Genomic DNA, 27,105 nt, shown 5'->3' on the forward strand with positions numbered 1-27,105 from the left:
ACTCATTATGTGAGAGGGCATAGATGGAATATGAATTGCTTTCTCTTTTCATTTTTCGCATAATTAAAATCCGACCCGAAGTCCGAACCTGCCACACTCAACACTCCCGTCTGGATGGTTTTCCTGTAAAATTGTGTAAGGTGGAGGGTATTTTCATAATGGTTGAACACCAGAAGGTCTAAAATTGGGTCAAATGCATCATCATCTGTGCGTCACCGTTTCGACTCTATTGGCCATTAGCTAGCAATTCGAGAGTCGAGGCCGGCGGCTCCTCCTCCTCCTCCTCCTCCTCCTCACTATAAGAGAGATACGAGGACCCCTGCGTTGCCACATCGCTCCCTCCGCCTTTGGAAAATTTCAGTTCCATTCGTCGGGGACATTTTCACATCTCGGTCTCTGTAGTAATCGCTGAGAAATGGCTTTGGAGAAGATCAAAGTCGCCAATCCCATCGTTGAGATGGATGGTTAGATTCGCTTTCCATTTCTTTTCCGATCGTCGTATTTTTCCTCATTCTCTGATTTTTTTTGCTGTTCCTTGTGTTTCTTTTTGGTTATATATCAAGATCTAACTGTTGGAGGAAGGAGATTTATAAATCTAGCCTTTGCAAATCTAGAAATATGATGTTTTGTTCGTTTTTGATCTAACAAAACCAGTAATTTCAGAAGGGAAAGTTGAGTTTGTTTGAAGATTGATTCTAATATTCCATGCGAGGGAAGGAGGATTCTTTACATGTATTTCAAGGATATTATCTGCTGTTTGGCTTCTTATTTATTTTGTTAAGGCATTTCATTTTATTTTAAGTTAGAAGAGAAAATGAATTAGAGTTTGTTGAAGATTACATTAGTCCTATTTCTTGTAATAGCTTAAATCTTACTGATGATGTCTGAATTGCTCGGTTTGTTTATCAAAATACACTAGGAAGAAAGGGAAATGATGAAGAAATATGGTTCCTGTCTGTGGGGGTGGGGTGGGGTAGGCTGGTAAAAATCTGTTGGCTTGTTTTGCCTAACCAATCAGTTGCAGGCAGGCAGGCTTACAGCTAGTTTACTTGTTTGTGTTCCTTTTATCCATTTATATCTAGCTCCATGGTTCTTGTGTAATGGAGAAAGATTTGAAAATTACTATTCACAAGGCATTCAATTGTGAAGGGCTTTTGGTGATTGGTGGATATCATTGATCATGTGTTTAGGCTACCTAGTGGTACTGATTGATGCTTAAAATTAATTGGCCACCTCCTTACCAAAATGTGGTGGTCATGAGGATTTTTTTTTTCCAAGAAGGAAGAAAAAAAATGATCCGCTTTTTTTATAGGTGTCTCTGCTCGCCCTACCTGCGAAATTTTCTGTTTTTTCAACAGAACAATGCCACCTGTAAAAAAGAATTCACAGTTACATTTTTTTTTTTTTTTTTTAACTTGCATTTACATCTGGTCCACATGTCATTGGAATAATCATGCAGCCACCTTCATTGGTGGCTTGGGGCTTCAATCACACACTCAGCAATTTAAGGTAAATGTTGCCAGATTAGGTCAAGCTCTCAACTTTTGGAACTTATTTTGCATGCCCTGAGCTGGTGTACAATGGTCTGAAATGCTTTGGTTGCCAAGATGTTTACCGATCTTCTCATTGTCATCCTTCTGCTCAAGTGGGAAACTCTGTCTGGATAGATATTAATGTTCTCCAGATTGGACAGTGGGGAAAAAAAATCCCTGGTGCATGAAGGGACCTTAATTGTTTAAACACATCTCTTAGCCTCCTGCTGTCTTGTTGGGACTTGGGAGGTCTGTTTTAGAGTCAACTGAGAAAGTTGATGACAAATTAATGTTTTGTGTTTTGGGAGCCAAAGCATAATCTTTTCTTAATTAATTTGAAAAGAGGCTTTCTGAAGTGTGAATGGCATATGCCTCTATAACTGTTAAGTAGTTCAATAACTTTCTGTTGGAATATTTTTCTATACCTTTCAGGCACTATAGATGAACTTGTTGATGGGCTGTGTATAATGTGTTGCTTTAGATAATACACTTCTCATTTAAGCCATGTAGAAGATATACTTGATTACAGGAGTCTAGTACTTGCCAGTTTCACTGTATAGATCCTTGAAGCAACTCTTTACTCTCTTATGTTCTTTTGCTCTATTCCTATGATGCAGGGGATGAAATGACTCGAGTATTTTGGCAATCAATTAAGGAGAAGGTAATTGATTTTAATTTGTTTTGTATCACATTAATTTTTAGGCACGTATTATTTTCCATGTAGGTTTTAGTGTATAGATTCTCATTTGTAATCTTTTATTTATTTAATAAATTTATTTCACCATATGCAGCTTATTTTCCCCTTTCTGGAGTTGGAAATAAAGTACTTTGACCTTGGACTGACTTACCGTGATGCTACTGATGATAAAGTTACAGTTGAAAGTGCAGAGGCCACTCTTAAGTATGTTTTGTGTTTCAGCTATGGGCCTTTCTATTATTATGAGATTTCTTTATAGAGAAAAAAACTTATTTTGTCTGTAGCGTTGAAGACTCAAGATAAGAGAGTTTTATCATATCTACCTTTTTTTTTTCATTTTAATTTATTTCTGTTCTCTCTTTTTGTTTGACTATGTTCTCTGTAACTAAGATGCATGGATTTCTATTGGCGGTTGTATGATGTATTCTCTCACGATGTCATAGTTGTCACGGTGTCTACGCGACCCAAGGCATTGGAGGACCAAGGCGACTCAACGCTTAGGCGTCGCCTTTACAACTATGCACCATGTTACTCCATGAGGGTATAAGAATTAGTACCTTCCTTTGACTGCTGGATATATTACCTATGGAGAAATGATGATGTTCACTGAGGCTCCTCAACTTGGTAACTTACCAGTTGATTCATTAAACTATTGTAGATATGGGGTGTGCCCATGTTATAGGGAACCATTACCCTTCTCAGTGATCAAGTTTCAGCCTAAAGCTAGTATGTAAAGAGGGTTACAAGTGGGTTATGCAAAAATTATAGAAATTCCACAAGGGTTAGTGGAGGTTAGTGTCACTCTTGCAAATTGTACAGCTTTGCATGTATTTGTTACCCATATGGCATGATCATTTGGGGCTGAAATTTTACTAATCAGATGGGTCAGGTCTTTTATGCTTGGCGGTGGGGGACATAGCTCGTCGAAGATTCTTTCTCCTTTTGCTATTCGTGGTAATAGAGGAGTTACTTGACGTAAACATTTTCGTTTACTAATATGAAGTTTCCTAGTTATGGTTTCTTAGTTATGTGATTGCCCTCCTAATTAGATTGCTTACTCTGGTTTCGTAATATATTCTCTAGTCGTAATTTCCATATCTTTCTGCTGAGTCAAAGTAATGAGGTATCTTTGCAGGTATAATGTAGCAATCAAGTGTGCAACTATAACTCCAGGTAAACATTTGCCCCATGCCAATGATTCTTTATATTTGTTGAACATTGTAACTTTGAAATAGTTGGGATAAGGCTTTGTTGTTGTTGTTGTAACTTTGCAATACAAAATTTATAATTGTATTTTATTTTTTTTCCCTTTTAGTCATGGTTAAATATTGTTTTATGACAGATGAAGCTCGTGTCAAAGAGTTTAACTTGAAACAGATGTGGAAGAGTCCGAATGGGACAATTAGGAATATTTTGAATGGTTAGAAAACTGCCATTATTGTTGTCTTTTAATGCCAGTCAGTATATTGTTTGTTTCCTGATGGACTGTTTATTGTCGAAACCTCACTCAGGAACTGTGTTCAGAGAGCCAATTATCTGCAAAAACGTCCCCAAGCTTGTCCCAGGTATCTAAATATATACATCTTCACCATGCTCTGCTTCTTTTCGGTAATGGGATAATCACACTTATTGGTTGCTGTTATCAGGTTGGACAAAACCCATATGCATTGGACGACATGCTTTTGGTGACCAATACCGAGCAACAGATGCTGTTATCAAGGGACCTGGAAAACTCAAATTGGTATTTGGTATGGATTCCTTCTTTAGTAAAAGGCCTTCTCGAATGTCATATGTTGAAATTGTCATTTTGCATCTTGGGTTCCTTGTAATTTGCTTTGCTTTGTTGTACTTTTATCCTAGATCTGTAATCAAAATATCCTCTCAATAATGCTTGCAGTACCAGAAGGAAATGGTGAAACGACAGAATTGGAGGTTTACAACTTCAAGGGTGATGGAGGTGTTGCTCTATCCATGTATAACACTGATGAGGTTCTGATTCTGCATCCTTACTTTGTTTTTGGGTTGGCACAAATTTGAAGCCAATTTACTTCACACAGGCCACTAAATACCTTCCCCCCCCCCCTCTCATCTGATGTATACAGTCCATCCGCGCTTTTGCTGAGGCATCGATGAGCACAGCTTTTGAAAAAAAATGGCCTCTTTATCTTAGTACAAAGAATACAATCCTTAAGAAGTACGATGGAAGGTATGTGGCACGCTTGATTGCTTGGTTAATCTATTGGTCTATCCTCTTCCTGTGTATACTACCTCAGATCCCCTCTCCCATTTTTCTATGCTTTCCCATTTAACATATTTTCCGTACTTGTAGTTAGAAAATGAAATAATAAATGAAATCTTCATTAGAATGTCATATGTTGAAATTGTTATTTTGCATTGTGGTTTCTGAAAATGTTGTGATGCAATTCGAATCTTCATTCTCCTTTCCCTTTAACTGAAGGTTTAAGGACATTTTCCAAGAAGTTTATGAAGCTGGCTGGAAATCCAAGTATGAAGCTGCAGGGATATGGTGAGATATCTTGCATCAACACTCTGGTTTTTGCATCTTTGATCTTTTGATTTTCTGTATTTTAACAAGCCTATGTGATTTAATTGGAAGGTATGAGCATCGACTCATTGATGATATGGTTGCCTACGCACTGAAGAGTGAAGGTGGTTATGTATGGGCATGCAAGAACTATGATGGTGATGTGCAGAGTGATTTCTTAGCTCAAGGTTTGTGTAACTGTGTAGTCAACCTTCTTGAAGCTGCAATAAATCCTTGCAGCCTGTGATGGTGTTGAACAAAGGCTTTCTTGCTAACCCCTATTCTTGTTTGTTTGGAGGGGGGGTTACAATGGCTGTTTTCTGACATATTGCTCTCTCTCACTCTCTCTGTCTGGCCTCTGCTTTTTTGATGAAAGATATTTTGTGTATGTGGTTACAGGTTTTGGATCGCTGGGATTAATGACTTCAGTACTGGTACGTCTACTTTTATGAGCTATTAGCCTGCCTGTTTTGTTTTCGTCTTCCTTCTACTTGAGTTATTTCTTTGTTTCTAACGTCTTATATTTGGGTTATTTTGACTCTGATCCCAATCAAAACTCTCTCAAATTCTCAATATTCTAGAACTTTTTTGCTTTCTAAAAATTGGGGACTTGGTTCCCAAAAGTTCCAGAAGAATTCCAGCACCTTTGCAAACTCTACCATTGTGCCATGTGGATTTTGTGCCCATATTTTATGCTGCAAACCTTGGTCCAGAATTCTTTAGGTAATTTTGGTAAAAGATCCTAAATGTCAAAATACTCAAGATGAGAATTCTAGAGACTTGAAGGTATCTTTCGACATGATATGTACCCTCTGCTTAAATGTGCCTAAACAATTGAACATAATCAGATCAGATGATCTCAACCATCCAGCTTTATTATATTTTTTTTAACACTGGATGATTTCTAGACATTTTGGAGTAAATCTACAGCATTTCCTTTTCATCCATTCATGTCGGTATTTGGTGTGGGCTGTCTCCGTGTTGGGGCCCAGACAGACTGTGCATGCTAAATTTTTCTAGATTTTGGTGCTTAAGGAGTATCTAAATACTCATAGAAGAGTTTGTCTTTTCAACATTTTTTTAAATCAAAGCAGAATCTCTGAATTACTGTCATGGATATTGACGATTTGTTGCTGTTTCAGGTGTGCCCTGATGGGAAGACCATTGAAGCTGAAGCAGCCCATGGCACAGTTACACGCCATTTCCGAGTTCATCAGAAAGGAGGTGAAACCAGTACAAACAGCATCGCATCAATCTTTGCTTGGTCACGAGGACTTGCACACAGGTAGATATTATGATTTACTAATTAATTGCATACTGCTTAGCTTCTACAGCATGTGTATTCGAAACAATGCATGGAAAACTAATGAGATGATGTGGTAGGGCAAAGTTGGATGACAATGCTAGACTGCTAGATTTCACTGAGAAATTGGAAGCAGCATGTGTTGGAGCTGTGGAATCGGGGAAAATGACCAAGGATCTGGCTATTCTAATCCATGGACCTAAGTAAGTATAAAGGCTATTACCTTACATATGCATATAAATGTTTCACTCTGGTTTTTATGCTTACAATACAATTTCCGTTTCCTTTTCTACAGGGCTACCAGGGACCAGTATCTTAACACTGAAGAGTTCATTGATGCTGTGGCAGAGGAGCTGAAAGCTAGACTCTCTGGCAAATCGAAGTTGTAAAACCCTACCCACTGACTAGGTTTCTTTTTGGAGAGTGATGACTAGAGAGCAGTGATTTGATTTGTTAAAAGTGCACTTATATCTTTATTAGTTAAAAGTGCACTTATGCCCTTATTAGGAAAAAATCATTCACTCTTAAATTTAAGTAATAACCACCTGATACTGCTTTATGAAATTTTATTGAATTCCTCGTTGGAAAACTTTCTTGACTCTATTTTATTAGCCTATTTGCTGGATCTTAACCCTTTAACTGTATGCAATATGTTATCTTTTTTATCTGAATCTTTCATTTTTTTACCAATCATCATCTAAAACAGCAGAAACTGATGGGGCCAAGTCATAAAGGAACTTGAATGCTTGTCTCTTTTCTCGATAGAGGTGGGCTAGTCAAGAAATTAAGGTGGTCATCATTACATTGCCAAGTCCATTTATTTGGAAATGGAACAGTACAGCACACCTGTAGGACAATTTGTATTGTGACCAGGAACACTTTCATTTTTGTAATTGAGCAGAGTGGTCTTTCCTTGGACTAGATTAAAAAGTAGCTGGAGCAGACCACCTGTTTCTGTTGTAATTTTACACCATAAATAATTGGGAGAATGTAAAGAGTTTCAGGGTTTTTTGGGCAAGTCCTAAGGAGGTTAGTATTAGCAAGTCTTCCCTAGAGTGATTTAAGGGTAGTAAGTCTGATAATCTGAAGAAATAGTACACTGAAGACACTGCAAACTTAGATACTTAATATAAAATGAGGATGTTGAAGGAAAGAAGATTTAAAGTATATAAAGGTAGGAAAATTTCAGGACCAAATGGAATTTTGAAGTTCGGGTCGTATTGGAGTTGGTGATTTATCTTGTAGCAAAATTGTTGAACATGAACAACCAGATAATTTGCCAGATGAACAATGGAGAAGCATTATAATAACAAAGGCAATATTCAAATCTGTAATAAATTAATTGTTGTTGATACAATTTATGAGCTGTACTGCGAAACTTTAGAGAGAGTAATTGAAAACCGATTAAAAGATGAAACTACTTTATTAAAAAACGAGTTTGGATTTATGTTAGGTACATTAACAACTGAAGCTACTTAGTAATAGGGGATTGATGGAAGAATTTACAGAAGTAGGAAAGACCTTCACATGATCTTCATTGACTAGGAGAAGCATGTGGTTAGAGAAGAAAAGTGTCTGCGATAGATGTATTCACATAATTAAATATGTGTATGATGTTGCAGTGGTTAGCATTAGAACTTAGAATTATTAAGTGACTAACAAAATATTTTCTAATTACAGTCATTTTACCTCTAGGATCAATCAGCTTTAAGTCCTTAATTCTGTGTTATATACTTTTCTGTTGAAGATATAGTTGTGATATAGTTGTGATTCCGGAAACAAAAGTAGGTAAATACGGGGAGGATAGTTTGGAATCAAACTGTTTTAAGGTAAGTCAAACTAAAACAGTATATGGAGTATAACTTAAGTAAAAATATACATGTGAAATTTTAGGGATTAGGATTGATAATAGGGAATACCAAAGTAAATTTTTTATGCTTACGTCCAATCATAAATAAAGAAATTGAAAATGTCACATATAGGGTTAGAGCAAGGTTAATGAAATGTTAAAATTCATAGGATAGCTATAAAAGCCATGCAGGTTTGAGTGGCTGTTGAAAGATAAATAAATAGTGCATAGATAATATAAATTGAGCCAATATGGGGATATTGAGATATCAGTGGCTAAACTAGAAAAGAAAAATGAAATTATCACATTTGAGTGAAAGTCGTTTGAGATTGTTTGGGCATATATATATAATGCATTTGTTTGGAGGAGAATCATGATGCCATATTAGAGAAACTAAAATATCCTGGAAAAAAGGTTCGGCAACATAGATTTTGAAATTAGAAATCTGAAAGTCCAACTGGAAAAAACATGTGATATCATATAAGCTCTAAAAGAGAATTAGATTTTTGGTTATGTGAATGTAAACTGTTAGAAAATAAAATATGTTGAAAAGAAAAGACAAATAGCAAAATGGAAGACAGTTAAGTTACATGTTAGATGTTAGTTGGAAAATGTAATAAAATTATCTCCTTTGACTAAATTTTTCCACAAAATTAGTTACCATATAAGTAAGTTTTTTGTATTAGTTAAACTAGTATTGTTGGTATTAGTTGGGAAGATGCAATTTTATTTTTGTTTCAACTACATTTTAGATAGTAGTTGAAAGCCTAAAGTTTTTCCTTTCTGTCTTTCTCCTCTTCCCTCAAGAAAGTGTGTAGATTGATTGGAGTTTGAACTTCTGTTTGATTGCAGGGCTGAATAGGGGGTGCAAGAATGTTATATTCCTGAGTTGAGCAATTGTTGAGAAGGAATAAAGCCGGTCTTAGCTATGTTAGTGAGATGTTGATCCTGCTGTTTAGGGATACCTTACCTTATTTCTTTCAGACACTTTTTGTGATCCAGATGGTTTAATCTCTCCTCATAAACAAACTTGGAGAATCCCATTGTTTCCTGAGCCAGTATTTAGTTTTCAAAGTAAACAGAGGCTCATATTGCATGATTTTGTTATAGAATATATTCCTTTAAGTACATTTTTCGCTTGCCACGTTAGATGGTGATGTCCATAGAAAATAATGCTTCAAGAGGCGTAAGAAAGTTAGGTTAGGTCTCAACTTCTGACGTTTTGTGAAACTTGTGGGCACCCTCCCATAAGGATTAATCCTATTTAACCATATGATAATGAAGTAATTAATTAGGAAACTAATCATGAACTGCTCTCAATATTTAAATAAATTTGTTTAATTATCTATATTCCTCTCTTTGTTTTTTTCCATCCGGAGTATACAAACAATGACAAGGAAGAGCATCTTTTAGGTGGTATGGTTTGGTTTGGTTAGAAGGTGCAATCAATTTAATTGGACAAACAATGCTAATACATTTTTATGTGTAAACTTGGCTAGCCAATCCAGATTCCCCATCTATAATTTCAATGTATGGATATTTTAATGAAAAATTTATAAATAAATAGGGTCTCTCTGGGGTTACTATGCCTGCTGGAGTATAGTGCGCTTCACTATTTGTCATTTGGCTGTTCATGGTTTGGACAGGGCAGTTGCTGAATGCTCTTTTATCTTGTTATGGAACTATTGTATATGGCACGGAAGAGGTATCTGTTCGCTGCCGCCTATGTTGACTTTTATATGCCAAGCCGATGGGTATTGAAATGATACTTGATGAAGAGAAGTACACGCTAACTGTTTATGCACGTCTTTGTAAACCAAAATCTTTTGTTATTTACCGCTAAATAAGTTTTTTTTGCTAGAACTTGATAAATAAATAGAAATCTTGGGGTCTATTTGTTTACAAAATTTTAATTCATTTGCATTTTTAGAAAATCATATGATGGATGAGTTTGTCAGATTAAAAATCAACTTGTTAATGTCTAGACTTGGGTATTAGGCTTTATTTCTAGCTTATAGACAAAATTAGAAATCGACTATTTCATATCGTTTTGTTGTTAGCTCCGGACCAAGTAAGGTATAGTGAGAACCAGTAAGGGTATAGTTGGTTGTAGCATGGTCTTAGGACTAAATCCCACATTCCAAAGGGAAGGGATGTTATAATAATGGTGGGATGTTATGATAATGGCGAAAGTTTTTCTTTCACCAATGAGGGAGAAAAAATTCCCCCATCATTGGTGATGTAACCATGTAAAAGGACTTGTCCCATCACAAACTTCCTCTCTTTATTATTTAGACTTGAAAGGGCATCCAATGGTACTGATGCCCATGATGAAGGAATTCTTTTTTTTTTTTTTCATGTCACAAGTGAAGTGGAATAAGATGTATTTTTCAAAAAATAAAAAATTTTCATTCCAACTTTTGAATCATTCAAAACGCAACGCAACAATCTGGATTCAAATCCTTTGACTAGCAATGAGTGGTTGTGAGAATCAAACAGTTGGCAGGGCTCTGGCTCACTATAAATGGAACAAAAGTAGCCTTTTACCCTTTTTTTTTTATTTCTTTTTTCTTTTTCTGCATAAATAGTACAAAATGTACTTACTAAGATCATCTAATGTTCGATGTTTTATAGTCCAACCAAAATTTAACTAGTTGTGCTAAAACTAGGCTTAGCCTTGAGGAAATAAAATGACCTCGCTACCCTCACGTGAAATGAAATCGGTTTGTCGCTTGCGCACAAAATCCTCTCCTTATATTTAGTTAGGGAGAAGGAATAGTAACCGTTCCTGTTTCTTGGGTATCCACCAGAGAACATAGAGAGAGCGGGGAATCCATAGGACCTTGTGAAAGGTTGTAGGAAACAGGGTGGATAGCGTTCTTTCTCCCATTCAATTTTATATATGCTTGGAAGTTATATTTTGGACTGATTCTAAAATTGAGAGAATCCTCTTTTAACTAAAGTAATGAACTATTTTGGGCAAGAGATCACTTTCTGGTCGTGTAACCCGTGTGGGGACCAATGAAAGCGCACATGGGGCATCAACAAGAGTCTTGTGATTTTATAGGGGTGGGTGCAGTTGTGGTTCACAAAGCCCAGCTCACCAAGAGGTCTCGAGTTACCTCTTGGTTGTTATCTTTAGGGGTGTCAATCCTGAGCCCTCACCGGTAGGCCCGATCGAGCCTGACTCACTTAAGGCCCAACCTGAATCGGCCCATTTAATAAACGTGTTGGGCTTCAGTCCGGCCCGTTTATTAAACAGGTGTTCACGGTGCAAGCCACTAGCCCTTTAGGCGTCCGACCGACCTGACTCACTTAAAAAGCCCACTAAAACCGACTCATTTAGCCCGACCAGCCCGACCCCCTTAAAAAATGCCTAAATACCTATTTTACCACTAATACTACAAAATATGAGTAAAGAATATATAGTACTAAAATATCCACATTCTAAATGGGACATTCAATTGTTAAAAAGAGTGTAATTCTTGCAACTTAGATTACATTTTAAAGACATGATTCCCTTGTGTGTATGTATATATATATATATATAATTCCCTTAGATCTTGCTAAATGAGACATTCAATTGTTATCAATTGTTCAATTGTTAAAGACATGATTCACTTGGTTCCGGAATTGTGAATGTTATCCTCTAGTAGTTTTAAAGCCAATAGTTTAATCATTTTAAAAAAGGATTTTAGGGTAGGCCCGTTTAGAGTTCGTTTAGAATTAAATATGTTCAAAACTCGTATAAGGCCCGTTTAAGGTAGCCTGATTAAAGCCCAACACCGACCGACCCAATTACAAACCGTACCGTGCCCCTCAAATCTTGGCCCGTTTAAGTAAACTGACATTCACGGTGCAAGGATTTCACACCGCCAAGCCCGGTTAGGCCTGACCAAGATCAGCCCAGCCCTACCGTTTGACACCCCTAGTTATCTTCTCCTCCCTACTTATAAAAAAAAAAGGACCCAGGTCCTCTCCGATTTATTTAGCATGCATCAAACGACTAGCAACACCCAGGCACGCACCCCTAGCCATTGGATGTGCGCTAGAGAGGATCTACTTATGGGGAAAAAAATGGGCTCCACATAAATAAACAAAAACTAAAAAGTCATTAATGAACCAAATGTTAGCCCCTTATTTTCATATCTTGGACAAACAAACAAGTGAATCTTAGATAATTTAATTGAAGAGGAGTGTGAGAACAACAACAACAATTCGGTCTTTTCCCAACTAAATGGGGTCAACTACATGGATTTATGAAAGGAAAAAAATAATAGAAGTAAAAAAGAAAGAAACAGAGTAATACCTCATAAATAAGGGTGTCAATCGGTTCAATTTTGGTTCGGTTTCAAATGATGATAAGGCGGACCATAACCTAACCGAGAATCGACACAGTTCCATATTTAGATACTTAACCAATTCAATTCGGCTTCGTTCTATTTTGGTTCCAATTTGATTTTGATATGCAATTTTAATTCGGTTTTATACCTCGATTTTTAATTTGGTTATGAAAACGGTTATACTTTTAAACCATGACTGTGATGGACCAAAGGCCATAATGGGCTCAAGTTATGGGCTTCATGGTCATTGCCAACTCCAAAATTATCTTAGAATGTAAATATGTGATGATAAATTGCAAAAAACACTTACCACATAAAAAAAAAAGAGCTTGCAAAAAACACTATTGAATGATAAGAGCAATTGGGTTCGGTTTCAGTTCGAACCAACGGTTCTAACACCCTAAATCAAAATCGAGTCAAACCGAATCGCATATTTACATATTCAAACCGAATTTGAACCGAATAAATTTTGTTTGATTCGACTCGATTAATTCGGCTCAGTTTATGTTTCGATATTTGGTTTCAATTTGAAATTGACACCCTTACTCATAAACATCCCACCTAGAAATGGGGTTGGCTACATGGATCTTTGCCTTCCAAAGTGCTCTATTTGAGGCCATATTAGAATCAAGGCATAAACTCAGTCCTCATAACTTCACCTATGGTCAATTGAGGCTTACTCCAATCCGAATCAGTCTTGAGTTGTTGTTGTGATTCAGCGTGGGATGGAATGGTTTAGGAACTAATTGACAACCTTAATTAAATGCATAATTAATTTCTGATAATTTTTCAGAATTTTTAATTGAAGTTGAGCTGTCAAGGAAAGTCGCAACCTATCGCCAGACGCCAAACCTCAGCCATTGAAGAATTTCAAAATTTGGAGGAGACAATCCTTTCGTGATATCTATCATCTTGCCATCTCATTCTACAACTCGCCTCCAATCTCCAGAGTCCCAGAATCGTTTGGGGGTTTGGGCACACGGCGGACATGCATTCCCAAGACTCCCAACTCCCAGTGGCTCTCCTCGGTTGCTGAGGACTCAAGAGGAAGAGGAGAGTATGACTGACTCTGTTTGAGATATTAGGAATACAAGTTTGTCACAGAGCACGAGAACGATCATGGTCGCGTGCTCTTACAGAGTGCCTTGTCCTCTGTCTAGGAACTACTGCTTCTCCTTAAACTCAAGAAGGCACAAGCTTCTCCAAAGTACCCACTTTGCGTCTCGAAAACCATTTAATCCATCCATCATTTGCCTCGGAATTGGAGTTGAAAATATTGCAGAAATAGCCCAGAACAAGGTAACACACCCTTCTGGATCCTCCTCTAAATTTTTCTCAGCTTGAATTCAGTGATTTATTTGAATTATTGATTCCTCTGGTCCTAGGTCTTGGTTGCAGCTGCTATTTCTGGGGCAATTGGGCAACTTTCCAAACCTTTCACTTCATCGATTCTTTACGGCAAAGATGTTAATTTTAAAGCTGCTTCCAGCTCTGGTGGATTCCCTTCCACTCATTCTTCTGTATGGATGTTCAAGAATCGGCTTTTCTTTTGGTTATTCTCCTATCCATTTTATGATTTGATAATTAGTAGTTCTGTTCTTAACTTCAAGTTATCGATCTTTTCTATATGTAGGGGGTTGTGGCAGCTGCAACTTCCCTTGCCCTTGAAAGGTGAACACAATTGTATTTGTTCTATAAATTCTTTTCTGGAGAATATAAATACTTAACTTTGTTTTATGAACTTAATTGGTTTGATCAATTGGTTTGCTGTTGTCCTATTGATACAGGGGTTTTTCAGATTCAATATTTGGGATGTCTGTAGTTTTCGCCGTCCTTGTCATGTATGATGCCCAGGTAGATATGTTAGTTCCGTTATGGGGATTTTTGTTTTCAGTTCAGTGAATTATGTTTCAGATCTTCTGACAATTTAGGAGGGAGGAGGATTTTTTTTTTTTTTTTTTGGGGTGGGGGGTGGTGGGGGTGTGGGGGGGTTGAGAAATATGAAATTTTTTCTTGTGTGGTTTGGTTTCTTAGTACAAAAATAACTACTCTGCATTGCTTCCAATAGTTCTGAAAGAATTAAGAGTCCACAGAGAAGAAATGGTGTCAGAGTTTTCACTGTAAAATGTAAACTTAGCTCTAGTATAGTTCTGACTTAATCTTTTATAAAATATTTGTGAGATGATCAGAAATTAGTTAGTTAGGGACTTTTCTCTTTTGGCATGAAATAATTGTATGGTAGAACTCCTAAGATACTTTTCTCTTTTGGGGGAGACAACATAGCATTTAACTGGACACAGAGCTGAACTAACTGAGAAGGAGGTGAAATGATATCTGAGATAAATTAAATACAACCATTTGCATGCACAACAATGACAACTTCTGAAATAGATCCCACATCGGCTGTGAATGGGATCCTCGTTCCATTCATATACCTGGTAGTACCTCCACTTAACAGGCCGGTCTTTTGAGATGGAAATCTATAATTAGGTGCATGATTGCTGATGATGTGGATTTGAAAACCTACAGCTTTAGGGTAACATGCAGTGCCACCTGTAAGCAGTTCCATTTCATATATATTGTTAATATCATCTTTATGATTTTCCCCTTCTTTTTATTCTCTTTATGTTTTATAGGGATTCAGAATTTATAATAAGAAATAGAAATGTGAATCTCTATTAGATTAGGAATCAATTTTAATTAATTGTGGCAGCTCAGAAGCGCCTCCATTCCCTGGTAAACCTGCTTGATATGTTGTGGTTATATGGACATTGTCAGGATCTGAAATTCATACAAACTGGTAGTGAATTTCAGATCAATAAAATCCCACAAATTATGATTTGTGGATGTGAAAAAAAAAATCAGTAATTTTGGAAGAAATGATTAATTTTGCATTCTATTAAGTACTCCATGCAATAGGCTATTGTGTGAATCATACCATTTGCTTATATTCAAAATAATCAACACAACCTTTGCCTCATGGAGACTTTTCTGGATGAAAAGGTCAAATTCATTTTGCTTGGTAACTAACTAATGATTATGTTTGCAACTGAGGAAAGAAAACTAATGACATGATCCAGAAATGTTGCTTCCGGCCAAAATTCTATGTAGTGTTGAACTTGATACATGTCCAAAAGGAACTTCATCCGTGATGAATCTATACAACACATTTAGATAGGATGAGAAACCTTGAGCACTTTTTGCTTTTTCTAAAGTAATTCCATTCATTTGTCATATAGTGAAACTTTCTCACATACAAATCGTATAAAGAGCAGAGGACCAACTGTTTTCCCATATTGCTTGTGTCTTCACTTGTCATGGATGCATGATTGATCCTTTTTCTCTTTTTTTATCATTTTGAAATCTTGTTCTGGATTTGTTGTTTTGGGACTTCCTCCCCTGGTTGTTTTAACCATCCCCCCAGGATTTTTTACCTTTTCTACAATTAAGCAGATGATATTTAAATCCCATATGGCGCATATTTTTTAAGGGTTAGGATGTAAAATAAAGGTTTGCCACTATCTTGATAAGGGATTAGTATATGAATACGTCTCTGATATGTTGTTCAATCTTGTTCTCTTTTAACCAAGTTTACCTGATTACTTTAGATCCTTTTCTCCATTTCTCTTTTTGTTGATAATGTTTATGTCATTGCCACCACTATCATAATCGTGCTTAAAGGCTTGAATTTTATTTTATTTTTCCTATTTGGTGAGATAAATTTTTCTTCCCCTTTTCTTTTCGCTAGGGGTCATGCTGTCTTATTTGCATTTGGGTGATTTATTGACAACACATGTCAGGATTGCTTATTTTTCTTGATTTAGTTGTCGTGGGATTTCTATGTTCTGATTCTGGTGAATATTCAATAATAGAAACCAACTTAAATATGACAGTTGGGATATGTAGAGTACAACCACGGTAAGGATTTGTAGCTTGGAAAGTAGAAATGTCTTGGAGACTCATTCTACTTTCATGGGTCCTCCATAAGTAAGGATATGTCTGCGGAACATAGTTGTCAAGGAGTCACCTAGGCAGCACCTATCTGTCCAGGCTCTTTCTTGGGTCCAGGGCACATCACACTTTGTTAAAACTTCACATGTTTATGTTGCTTTATGTTTATTGTTCTGTTTTTGATGAATATGTTTATATTATATCATATGCCTTGGTTATTATAAGTTGGTTTTCTCATATTAGGTCATTATTAAGATAATTATATCATATTGCATTGATACGGTTTCTATGTTGCATATAGGCACACTTATATAAAATTATCATTGCTTTATTGCATATAGTCATATATACTGCACGCCTAGGTGCCCCTCCAATGCCTTGGGTCGCCTAGTCGCCTTGACAACTATGCTGAAAAAAAAAAAACAGAGATGCGGAGGGAATGGATTTTTGTAGACTGGATTAGGGTACTTTGTCCTCTCGTTGAAAGACAGGAAACAGAATCTAAACTTGGACTACTTCTCTGCTATGTATTGTATCCACATGTTAAATGTGTGGATCCCAGTGATATGATTTGGAAGCATTTCTTGTTTCTGTGATTGTATAATGTTGTTGGGTACACTCTTAATTATCTTCCCAATTGAGGTTCTTCACCTTTATGGCTTGCAGGGTTTAAGATGGGAAGTAGGGAATCATGCACAGGTTCTAAACAGGAAACTGCTAGAGGCCCAACAAACCCCAATTCCCCGCAGAGAAAAGGACAATGATGACCTCATTGATTCTAAACCTGGAAAATCTTCCATAAAATCAGAGAGCCTTGTTCCTCTCATCTCTTCATCTGAGAATGGAAATCCTTACATATCAAACCCAGAAGATGCTGCTACTCCAATCAGATCAGAGGACACAACCTCCAGATCGAGTATAATGCTTTCAACGAGCTTCACAGCTGAGAGCGAGAAATCATTAACGAAAGCTTCTAATAGTTACATCCCATTGAAAGAGTCAATCGGGCACACACAGGTAGAAGTTTTAGCCGGTGCTTTGCTGGGTTTTCTTGTTAGCTTAGCAGTCCATTTCTTAATGTAACATACACTATACGACCAATTCTCAAACCATATATAATCTTTTATATAATTGATCACATTGTCATGATCATGGGAAAATGGGATTCAAAGATTTCCATGTAAAAGTTGGTTCTACTCTCAGAATAAATTTGAGGAAAATCAGTTCCTGTGCTTCCTTTTTCAATAAATATAGGGCGAAAGTCTGCTGCCGGGTACTGACTAAAGATGCACTGACTAATCCCATTATGTGGTTGTTTGATCACCAATGCATTTCTGAGGTACGATGGATCGTACCTTTTTTTTTTTTCAGTAACTCGATGGACTGTACCTAGTGGTGGATTACAACATGATACGACATATTGTACATGTGACTGCTTGGGTTACTAAGCTAAGGGATAATCGGGGGACCAAGATTCTTTTCGGGAATGACTAATTCCTGCCTACAACTAGTTTATATCTCTGCAGCCCAACGTTGCATAGCACTAATTTCACAATCATGGACCTAGATGGTCCATGCGCTAGCACCTGAGGCAATGTAAGATAGTCATCCACACAAGGCAGGACAATCTTTTGACGTGGCCATGTGTCAACCGAGCAATAAAATTTTTTCCCCATAAATAAATTAAACCTAATGTCAACATATTTGGCCCTGTTTAATGGATTCAAGTCATGGAATCCTTTTTCTCCAGCCAAGAGTTCATTTAATTCTCGTAATTCTTATATGTTCCTCATGCAAGGTGATATATTGCATTACATAATTGCAAACTATTGCAGAGTCTCCTCTAAAATTGACTGGAATCCGATCCTTTTTTCATCATGCAGTACCAATTCACACAATAAGTTAGGGTCCAGAAGGCAATCTACCCAGTTCTAGCAACTCTGATTTTCCACAATCATCCAGCACATGCAAGCGTAATATTCTACAGAGTTGCAACAGGACTGAAATACACTGTATCATACAAAAGTGGGCTCAGCCTATTAAACAGTGTGTGCGCACGCCCGCGGCCTTCACTGTAACCTGTAAGAAAACTCAGAATTCTTTTGGGTTTCATTAAGTAATTTCTGCATGTCTTTTACTGCTTGACCACTGGCAGATCTTCAAGAATTTGAATTAGCTTGAGTTTCCTTTGAGGCTCTACAGACAATTAGGTAAATTGATGAATAACATGAACAAAAGAACGACCTACGAAATAATTTGCCAAGGCATTTAACAGTTCACTAATAACAAACCAGTCTCTTGAAGGATCTGCTATGAGCGGCTTTCCTTGACTTCTCAACATCTGGCTTTGCACGATCCAGGGCCTGCAGCATAAACCAAGTAATTGAACACCTACATACACATGCATGCACAAGCCAATAGTGCCATACTCAAGGCCAGGGTTGACAAATTCAAATACAGGAACGATTCAGGACTATAGTTAGGGTGTAATTCATTTTGGCAATTTAAAAATTTGTTAAAAACAGCTTACTAAGTAAAAAACGTTAGATTTGGATTAATCTTGGAGTTAAAACATTTATTTTGAAGATCGGGGATAAAAAATTTGCCCTTGCTTTTGAATAACTATAGTATCTATTTTCACATAATTAATCATCATTTTTTTTCAATGACAAACACTGAACACCAAAACAAAATAAAAAGGAAAAATTTGTTCTTCCACATATTAAATGCAGGAAATTTTAACCGCAACCGTCCTGTCTTTCCTCAAGTAAGGAAATGGAGGGGAGATAGGGTGTGTAGCACCCCATTCAAACTCTACAGAATGTGACCCTAATCTCTAGTGGTTGGTGTTTGTATGCCAATAATCCGCAGAAATTAGGAAAAATAGGTGGATTGTGTAAAGATTATGAGATGAGATTTTTGCTGGAAATTTGAATTTTTTTGTTATATTTATATATTAAAAGTAAAACGTTTTGAAAATTGGAAACCCACTCATTTAGAAACTGAAAAGTTGCAAACCCACCTCAAAACCTCAAATTTGTTCTTTGGATGGAGCCCCGGGGTATCAACCTCCCAAAACTTCTGGAGTTCAACTCTAGGAGTATGTTTCCCAAATCCAAGGATGGGCAGAACTTTTAAGTACATGAAATCATTTACTTATGAGCAGAACTTCTCAAAAGCTTATCAAAGTGGCCCAAATATCTGCCATGTGGCAGATTGGATGGGGCAAAAATTTTGTAGTCAAGTAGACTCCAAAGTCTCCTACTCATGTAAGTTTATCCCAACAAAAGTTCTCCAAGTGGCAAAATAGAGCTTTGAAAAGTCAGAACTATGAGAGAGTGAACAATAGTGGTCGGAGTACAAGGGATGCATTAGGCCCTGAAATTTGACACGTAACAAACCTAGACCACATCGCACAATGAAAGTGGGCCAATTTGATATGCTTATCAAAGCACACCTTGAGAATAAGTTTTCCCTATCATAATTTTCAGGTGAACAAGATCTTTTTTTTTTTTTTTTAATTAATTAATGTTTTTGGGTTAAGGTTTTGTTCAGAGCTGAATTTATGGTACATATTATTCAATTTTGGGAATAATTCACCTTCCCCTTGAGAATTATTCATAGAATTTGGTTCGGTTGAATTACTTGCAAACTTTCATTGAGAATGAGGAATTACCAGTATCAGGGACTCCACACGACGTCTCATCCGGGTGTGCATGAAACATTCTGAGCACTGCAAGGAAATGAGAACTTACAAACCAGTCCAGTAAATGCACAACTGCAGGTATTGTCAGAATATGTATGTATAATCCAACTCATTTATTAGCTCGGATATTTGAACAATTCATATGTACAGGAAATAATTCTCAGGTCAATATAACTGCTAGCATAAAGAGCAAATCATGCTAGTTTAAATCTCCCTACCCCACAATTTGAAAGTCATGTCATTTTATTTTAACAAAAGGTGGTGGACAACTCATGTCGTTTTAAATGCATTCAGAAAAAGGTTTTCTGGACTGCTCATTTAGCCACCAAATTTGATGGGTGATGATGTACAGAGATTTAATAACCTTAAAATCCTACAGGTCACAGACACAGGGATACAATCCTGGAAGAGGATTGCTGCGGAGACTTAAGAGAGAGACCCAAAAGCAACATGAGATAATAAGGGTGAGAGAAATCACATGACCAGATCAATTGATATCCAAAACATATGAAATCTGAAATGCAAGAACAAGCAGAACAATAAACCATGGTATCTTTTGAGTAGATTTACAACGGAACATGTATATTGTTGTGTCTTGGGGCATCCCCCTCTCCCTTCTGCAGGCCTCATCCTCCTCTCCTTGAGAGTGCTGTACTTTGTTTAGCTCTGTATTGTTTTTTCTTCTTTCCCCATTGGGGACCCTGTTTCTCCCTTCCGTTTTGGTAATAAATTAATTATTCACCAAAAGAAAAGGGCAAAGGGGACAAGTATACCCCTGCCCTACACATACGTAAAAAACAGAAAATAGAATTCCTAAACTACCCTATCGGTAGTACGCAAAACATGACATTCTTAACACAAGAAACTGAAATCTAACTAAAAGCCATAATAAATACTGAAATTTTAATAGAGAAAATTACTGTGAACTGAACTTTTTTAATCAGCAACAGAAAAATTTCATCGTTAGTTTATAATTGTGAAAATGTACCAAGTATACCAGATTCTTTACAAAAGAAAAAAAAAGGATTCCCAAATATCAACAAAACTCACCACAGACAAGTATATCCCCTAAAAATAATCTGTGACCAAACAAAACCAGTTCAAAGCAAAGGCTCCCTTGAACTCTAGTGTTCAACCCTATCCCAAATGTATGTCACATAATATTAGCTTTGAGCCATGATAAGTCTTAAGCTAAGAAGACAAAGATGCCATTTGTTATGCTGTTTAGGTGGTGAAAAGGAAAACTCACTTTCACATGGTAACTAACATATGCATGAAATGTCGACAAACTCCAAACAGTTCTGTCCAGCTTTTTGCCTTCCACATGGCGTGGGAATATAACTGAAGAATAGGAAAACAGATTAGAGTCCAATAAGGAAAAAAAGAGAAGGAGAATAGAGTCTGATTCTGTTCCAAACATTACCAAAAGTAACAAATCCTGCATTTACAGATAATGCTTGGGCAGGAGCTCCCTTCAGTTCTAGAGGAGGAGAAGGAGACCATAAACAAGGAGGGGCATTGTTGAGTCCGGCAGTGCGCCTTGCCTCCACAAATTCCTGTAGGATAATTGTCATATCTTAAGCCAAAATTAAATTACCAAAATGAAACTACCCAAGCACAAGCTGAATCTAACCTGTTCATTATGGAATATTATTAGCAGCTCCACGATCCAAAATAGTTTTTCCAGCACCAAAATTTGGATACAAATTCTTTCAATTTTATGATTTAGCATTTATAGTTTATTCACAACATAAAATGACATCACTGTTGGACATGGGCTCAACCCCCAGTGCCTCCCGGCAAGATGGATTCTCTTGTCTGGGTTTTGAACCTGATTATGGGAAAAATGAGAGAGAGAGGAACAAGTGTGGGGGGAGCAATTTTTACCTGCAAGAACGAAGTTGCCAGTACAGTATCTATGGAGTCCTTGAATCTCATAGGAAAAACTACAGTCACTTTTTCTGCCTGCAATAAAACAGTGTATTATTTAACCTGCCTTTCAAGAGCAACCCTCCTGTAAAGATGCAATGCTGATGAATAAATAAATAAAATAAAAAGGAAAAAGAAATCTCCCTAAGGCATCAGAATTACACATCTCTGAAAAGAAGCACCAGCTCATTTTCAATTGTGGAATGTATGCAACTCAGGAAAACTTGACTATGTACATAACAATAAAACTAGGAAATAGGAGAACTATTCAGTTTGAAAGCAACATGTGCTTTATTGATTGGTTGAGACCTGACAGGGTTATCAAGGTCAATCAGAATGGGGTCAAAGGTTGCAAATCTTTCTTCCATCTCCAGAAATGTTCAATTGGTAGATCGTTGATCTTGATCCCATTTCTGAGGCAACAGAAGAGTGGTCACAGAGAAATGGGATTTGCATTTACTGGCTATTATTCATTCTCTGGAGGAGTATTATACCTCTTTGTATCTTTTGAAAACAAGGCAAATAGCAGCATAAGGTCCCATCAAGGAGAACTAAGATGATACAAAATGACATAGTTAATCAAAGCTTGATCTCCTTTCTTTTGCTCCAACTGGAGGGGGGGGCTTTGCATTTAGTAAAAACTCATTACAAGGAAGAGGTGGTGGAATAAGACTGGCTGATCAGGGCTTACAGGAATAGAAGGAAGTGAAGGAAGAACAAATGAGGTACTGTTTTAGGGCTGTGAACAGTAACTTTTGACAAAGGTAGGAGAAGAAATAGTAGAAAATAGTATAAGAGAGGAATCGCACAAGAGAAAAGATGGGGGAAGAGAGAATCGCACACCGCACTAGCCCGCAGGCCTCAAACACTCAAAACTCAATTCAGCTTTCAATCTCTACCCTATACTTGTCCATTGGTTACATATGTATAGGAGGAACACATCTCAAAAATAGAAACCTACTTTATTAAGGAATAAACTCAAATTAGGAAACAGGTAAACCACCTCTACTCCTACTCTAAGTCCTACTTAAAATAAAAGATTACATAATATTCCTAAATAAATAAAGCTTCTTAAAACACAACTGGACCAAAGACTCAAATATGGGTCTGTTTCATCTCTGTCTAGATACCCAGATGGGTTCGGATTGCTCCATGGTTGTGCTTCTGCATCAGGAGTCTCCTACATTAATTTATCCAAAGGCAAATCAACAAGAGAAGTCAAAGACAACACTAGTGCCATAAACACACCTCTCACAGACACCTCTGACAGTGATCAAATCCATGGTTCTAAAAATCAGATCAGATCAGTCAGTATCGGCCAGACCATATCAGCATCAGCCTTGACCGATCCCCTGTCCTGGCCTTTCTGATACCGATACATGGGTACGGTCCAAGGCTCAAAATGTAACAAAAAATGATTTTTATTAAAAAGTATTTGTAAATCTGTCCGATACTTTCCGATCCAAGTCGATCCTGATAGGTATCGGAATGGCATCGGCCTGGACTGATCCCGAGACCGATAATGAGTTTTAGAACCTTGAACAAATCCAGTAGCCCTGCGAAGTGCTTTAAAGATACATCTGATGATTAGTTTTTTGTTTTTGATCTGATGATTAGTAGATCCTTTCATAAGTTCAATATTGTGCGTACTACAAGTTCAATATTGTGCGTACTACACCGCTTCTCCAACCACCTCCCCCCCCTCCCCCAACACACACACGATAAAGAACATCATTTGACCATTTACAAAGATGCGTGTGCTAGAGGAGGGGGCTATAAAGCTTTGGGTACACCTAGAACAGAGACTGTCCAAATAAAAGTTGGGTACAATCATGTCTCGCCAAATCTTTGAGTCAATGATTGTGTAGGCTATATGATCAATGTTACAAACAATATTTACAAGTAGCAAAGAAGTTAGGTCTATTATTCTTAGGAAGGGATGCGAATGCCAAAAAAAAATTCTGAAGTTAGTAATTAGGGATAGAAATGAGCACAAGGTGAATCTAGGACTTTAATCCAAATTCTATGAAGGAAGCCCATTAAACATTTGGGTTGAGAAAGGCCAAAAAACACCTTTAACAAAAGGCTGAATTACAAAAATTGTGCTTCCATTCGGACAAAGAATTAAGTTGAAATCCCTATCCCACTAGTCCTTTTCCCCCTTCCTTCCCCCATTCGATCAGGTTTGAGCAAGTTTTTGGTTGCAGAAAAAAGTAGGAAAAGCTGACATGCTGATCAGTTGGTGAGGCTTTCGTTTAGTGGTTATAATGTATAATATATTATAAAAAATAAATAAAATGGTCAAAGCAAACTCACTGTTAAGAAAGGAGAAAGAAAAGAACCACCATTTTTTTTTTTTTTTTTTTTGGGGGGGTGGGGCGGGCGGCTAAAAACAACCGCCATTATTACTGGAGCGTACACAGACTTTGAAAATAACAAAGTTCCAAGAAAAATAACTATGATGTGAAAATTTGGGCAAGCCAAATGCAGACATGTGAATATGCTGCACATGAAAAGGGATAACCTTAGAGACCAAAAGTATTGCATCTTTTCATCGGTTAAAACACCAAAGATACAGTTGGTCAATTCTTTATGCATGATGCAAATAAAAGAATTTTGTACAAGCAAGAAAAGCTTCACAAAATTGCGATTGATTGAGGAATACAATATCATATTACAAACCTGGGGGACAAGGAAGAATGACTCCATTGGCCTATGAACAATAGCAACAAGTCGATCTACATTTGGAGCAACTGCCTTTGAAGCAAGATGCTTTAGAATCAATCTTAATGGAGCCCCAAGTACCACTTCTCTCACAGATGCAATCTTCACCAGAATAGCATGGTGTTGCTCTACATGGAACAAATTACAACATAAATCAAAATGAAACTCAAACCATATTAACTGATCACAATAGGACTAACAAGAGTTCGTTGAAATATATCAAGGTTGGAGCAACCAAAATCTTGAAAGAACTGATGCATACACAAGCACCCAAGTTCTACTCTAGCTTGGTTTCTTCTCTGGCTTGGTTCTTCTCAATTAATTCAGTGCTTGATTCAGTTATAGGTTTCTTAATGGAAAACGATGCATCCCCCAAAGGTGACTTACCTGATTATGTTAATGAGGAGAAAAGGTATATAATGGTATTTCCATACTATTTTATCTAATGGTGTTTCCAAAAACTTGAAAAAAGGTTATGGGGCAAGTAAAGGAAGACGAATGGTTAAAAATGGTGGTCTAACTGAATGATCCTATGATATTCTGCATGCCATTCATAAACCATAATGACCTTGAGAAAGAAACTTGAAGGACCTTCATCTGGTGGAAGCTTTGACAAATTGAATTTCATTGTCAAATTAAATCCATCTCTGGGAGGGTCAAGAATCTGCACGAGCACACCATATGCTGCTTTTATAGCTTCTATGGCTCCAAGAGGAAGCCCACCAAAGAAAATAGTTTCTGGAGGAGGGGTAGGTAGAGACATGGATAGCAGCAAAAATTGAGGATACCTCATAGACACCTGCAAGTGAAATTACAATGATAATCGATATCTGAAGGAATCTTTAAAAAATAAGCCAAGCAAGCAAACAAGAGAGACAGAGTTAAACTCACAAACTTAATACAGAATTTGTGTATCCTCATATTTACAAAAAATGTTTTTCTAATAAATGAATTAAGGATAGAAGAGCTGGTAAACACCTGGATGTGATATCGAACATCGTCAAATTCAACCGAGTGGCAATCCAGTTCTACACCCTTCTCTAGACTGTAAAGTCGACATCAACAAATATCAGACTGCACTGTTAGCTCATGACAATGAAAGATGGCAGTTTAAAGTTGGAACTACGATATATCATTTTGTGGTATCCTCTGGAGTAAAAGAATAATAAAATAGTGCTGATGTAACAGAAATATAAATCCATTCTCACAATCCATGAAGAGTACATTCTGCTTCATAATAATGAAAGGGCAGAAACTCGCTCTTACTGAACTGAACTAAGAATTGCAGGGAAAGGATAATATACTTCAAGAAGAGAAGACCATGTGACAGAAGTAGATGTCAGCAGCCAAAATCCTATAGAAGACCCAAATAAAGTGTAATACACCAAATTTTAGACCCCTCCGGATAGGGTCAAGGGATCAGACAGGTCCACAGGTCCCTACAAATCGAAGGGCAGGAAAAAACATTGAACGGTTATTTTCCCCCACCAACCCCCCCCCCCAAACAAAAAAAAAAGAAGAAAAATTATCCGATGGTTTTTTTATTTCTGGAGATGTTCGAAATCTCCTTGTATGAGGTTGCATGAGTACAAGCCTTTTGACCCTGATTTTGTTTGGCACAAGAGCAATTATTCAGTTCGACTATGTAACTCTTGGTGTCGGCTAAAAGTTTTCTATATATTGAAAATTGAGCTTGGTCCATAAGACAAGAAAGGGATTTCCTTGAGCTTTTAAATGGATGATGGCCCATTAATAGGCAAAATAGGTGGACGATCCAGACAAAATGCATTTCTGTGATCCCTTTCTTGTTTGTTGTAAATATTTTCATTCTAGATTTTTATATCTCGATCAGGGAGTAGTAAAATGTAGAAACAGTCGTTCCACTTATATTTTTCTTTACCATTGGATTTTCAAGCACTTGTATAGTCACGTTGCCATTAAACAACTGCTCGCCCAACTGGGCAATTGTCATTACGAAGATCATTCTTTCAATAGTAAAAATAACAAACAGATAAATACCATAATCTTCGTCAGCCGCAGAATTTTAACAATGAACGAATAGCTGCAAATTTACACTATAAATTCTTTCCACATAAAACCCAAATCCATAAGAGCAAAGCGAAATGAACCTAATCAAATTACAGAAAGAAACAGCTAAAACAAATACCTACAGAAATTTTAGCTGATATGGGGGAAGATAGTGATAATTGAAACAATAGGTGGGAGTGGAAGGCAAGACTTACTTTTGAACTCGATTCGTTAACGTTTGAAGGAGAAATCTCGATGGTGACTGCAATAGTATCATCTCTAATGACTTCCGTCGAAATTAATGGGAACCCAATACCTCTTTCTCTCTCGCTGTGATAAAGAAGCCACGGACAGAAACTCTTCGATTAGAACCAAAAAAAAACAGAAGAAAAGAAAATGGCATAGCAGGAGATAAGAGATCCAAGGGAGAAGTGAGGGTGGGGACGAGCAGGAGGGAGGAGATCCCCAAGAGAGAGAGTAGACGACTCTTTGCATCAT

At 37.1% G+C, this 27,105-nt stretch overlaps 3 protein-coding genes across 5 annotated transcripts; 2 read left to right on the forward strand and 1 right to left on the reverse strand.

The window, feature by feature from the left end:
• Positions 1 to 202: 202 nt before the first annotated feature.
• Positions 203 to 9,056, forward strand: LOC122089123 (isocitrate dehydrogenase [NADP]). 3 transcript variants are annotated; one of them, XM_042658606.1, is made up of 16 exons: positions 203 to 464; positions 2,150 to 2,193; positions 2,324 to 2,433; positions 3,365 to 3,402; positions 3,572 to 3,649; positions 3,741 to 3,794; positions 3,876 to 3,977; positions 4,127 to 4,218; positions 4,332 to 4,435; positions 4,688 to 4,756; positions 4,847 to 4,962; positions 5,174 to 5,208; positions 5,917 to 6,059; positions 6,158 to 6,280; positions 6,373 to 6,485; positions 8,779 to 9,056. In XM_042658606.1, exons 1-15 carry the CDS (start codon positions 416 to 418, stop codon positions 6,464 to 6,466), a joined length of 1,251 nt encoding a protein of 416 aa, XP_042514540.1. In that variant the 5' UTR covers positions 203 to 415; the 3' UTR covers positions 6,467 to 6,485; positions 8,779 to 9,056. The 3 variants fall into 3 exon arrangements, with proteins under 3 accessions (XP_042514540.1, XP_042514539.1, XP_042514538.1); XM_042658605.1 differs by having other exon boundaries at positions 6,373 to 6,459; XM_042658604.1 differs by having other exon boundaries at positions 204 to 464; positions 6,373 to 6,462.
• A 4,035-nt stretch (positions 9,057 to 13,091) lies between these two features.
• Positions 13,092 to 17,452, forward strand: LOC122089145. Its single transcript, XM_042658646.1, has 5 exons — positions 13,092 to 13,568; positions 13,655 to 13,789; positions 13,903 to 13,940; positions 14,057 to 14,123; positions 16,887 to 17,452. Exons 1-5 carry the CDS (start codon positions 13,389 to 13,391, stop codon positions 17,301 to 17,303), a joined length of 837 nt encoding a protein of 278 aa, XP_042514580.1. The 5' UTR covers positions 13,092 to 13,388; the 3' UTR covers positions 17,304 to 17,452.
• A 617-nt stretch (positions 17,453 to 18,069) lies between these two features.
• Positions 18,070 to 27,077, reverse strand: LOC122089144 (actin-related protein 2/3 complex subunit 2A). The gene is made up of 10 exons (XM_042658645.1): positions 26,823 to 27,077; positions 25,558 to 25,624; positions 25,171 to 25,378; positions 24,538 to 24,707; positions 21,814 to 21,891; positions 21,350 to 21,482; positions 21,176 to 21,267; positions 19,897 to 19,953; positions 18,512 to 18,583; positions 18,070 to 18,416 (listed from the first exon to the last, which is right to left on the reverse strand). Exons 1-10 carry the CDS (start codon positions 26,882 to 26,884, stop codon positions 18,393 to 18,395), a joined length of 963 nt encoding a protein of 320 aa, XP_042514579.1. The 5' UTR covers positions 26,885 to 27,077; the 3' UTR covers positions 18,070 to 18,392.
• Positions 27,078 to 27,105: the final 28 nt, after the last annotated feature.

Source organism: Macadamia integrifolia, chromosome 9, assembly GCF_013358625.1.
Source record: "Macadamia integrifolia cultivar HAES 741 chromosome 9, SCU_Mint_v3, whole genome shotgun sequence".
Taxonomy (NCBI): domain Eukaryota; kingdom Viridiplantae; phylum Streptophyta; class Magnoliopsida; order Proteales; family Proteaceae; genus Macadamia; species Macadamia integrifolia.

Bases quoted from the DNA above. Each gene is read 5' to 3' on its own strand.
- LOC122089145 (XM_042658646.1), top strand. From the start codon at position 13,389: ATGGTCGCGTGCTCTTACAGAGTGCCTTGTCCTCTGTCTAGGAACTAC. The intron at 13,790-13,902 runs GTATGGATGTTC...TTCTATATGTAG, and splicing joins TCCCTTCCACTCATTCTTCT to GGGGTTGTGGCAGCTGCAAC. The intron at 13,941-14,056 runs GTGAACACAATT...CTATTGATACAG, and splicing joins ACTTCCCTTGCCCTTGAAAG to GGGTTTTTCAGATTCAATAT.
- LOC122089144 (XM_042658645.1), bottom strand. From the start codon at position 26,884: ATGATACTATTGCAGTCACCATCGAGATTTCTCCTTCAAACGTTAACG. The intron at 24,708-25,170 runs GTCCTTCAAGTT...TGTTCCATGTAG, and splicing joins AAAGCTTCCACCAGATGAAG to AGCAACACCATGCTATTCTG. The intron at 18,584-19,896 runs GTAATTCCTCAT...TTTATGCTGCAG, and splicing joins GTGTGGAGTCCCTGATACTG to GCCCTGGATCGTGCAAAGCC.
- LOC122089123 (XM_042658604.1), top strand. From the start codon at position 416: ATGGCTTTGGAGAAGATCAAAGTCGCCAATCCCATCGTTGAGATGGAT. The intron at 4,219-4,331 runs GTTCTGATTCTG...TGATGTATACAG, and splicing joins CCATGTATAACACTGATGAG to TCCATCCGCGCTTTTGCTGA. The intron at 4,757-4,846 runs GTGAGATATCTT...TTTAATTGGAAG, and splicing joins TATGAAGCTGCAGGGATATG to GTATGAGCATCGACTCATTG.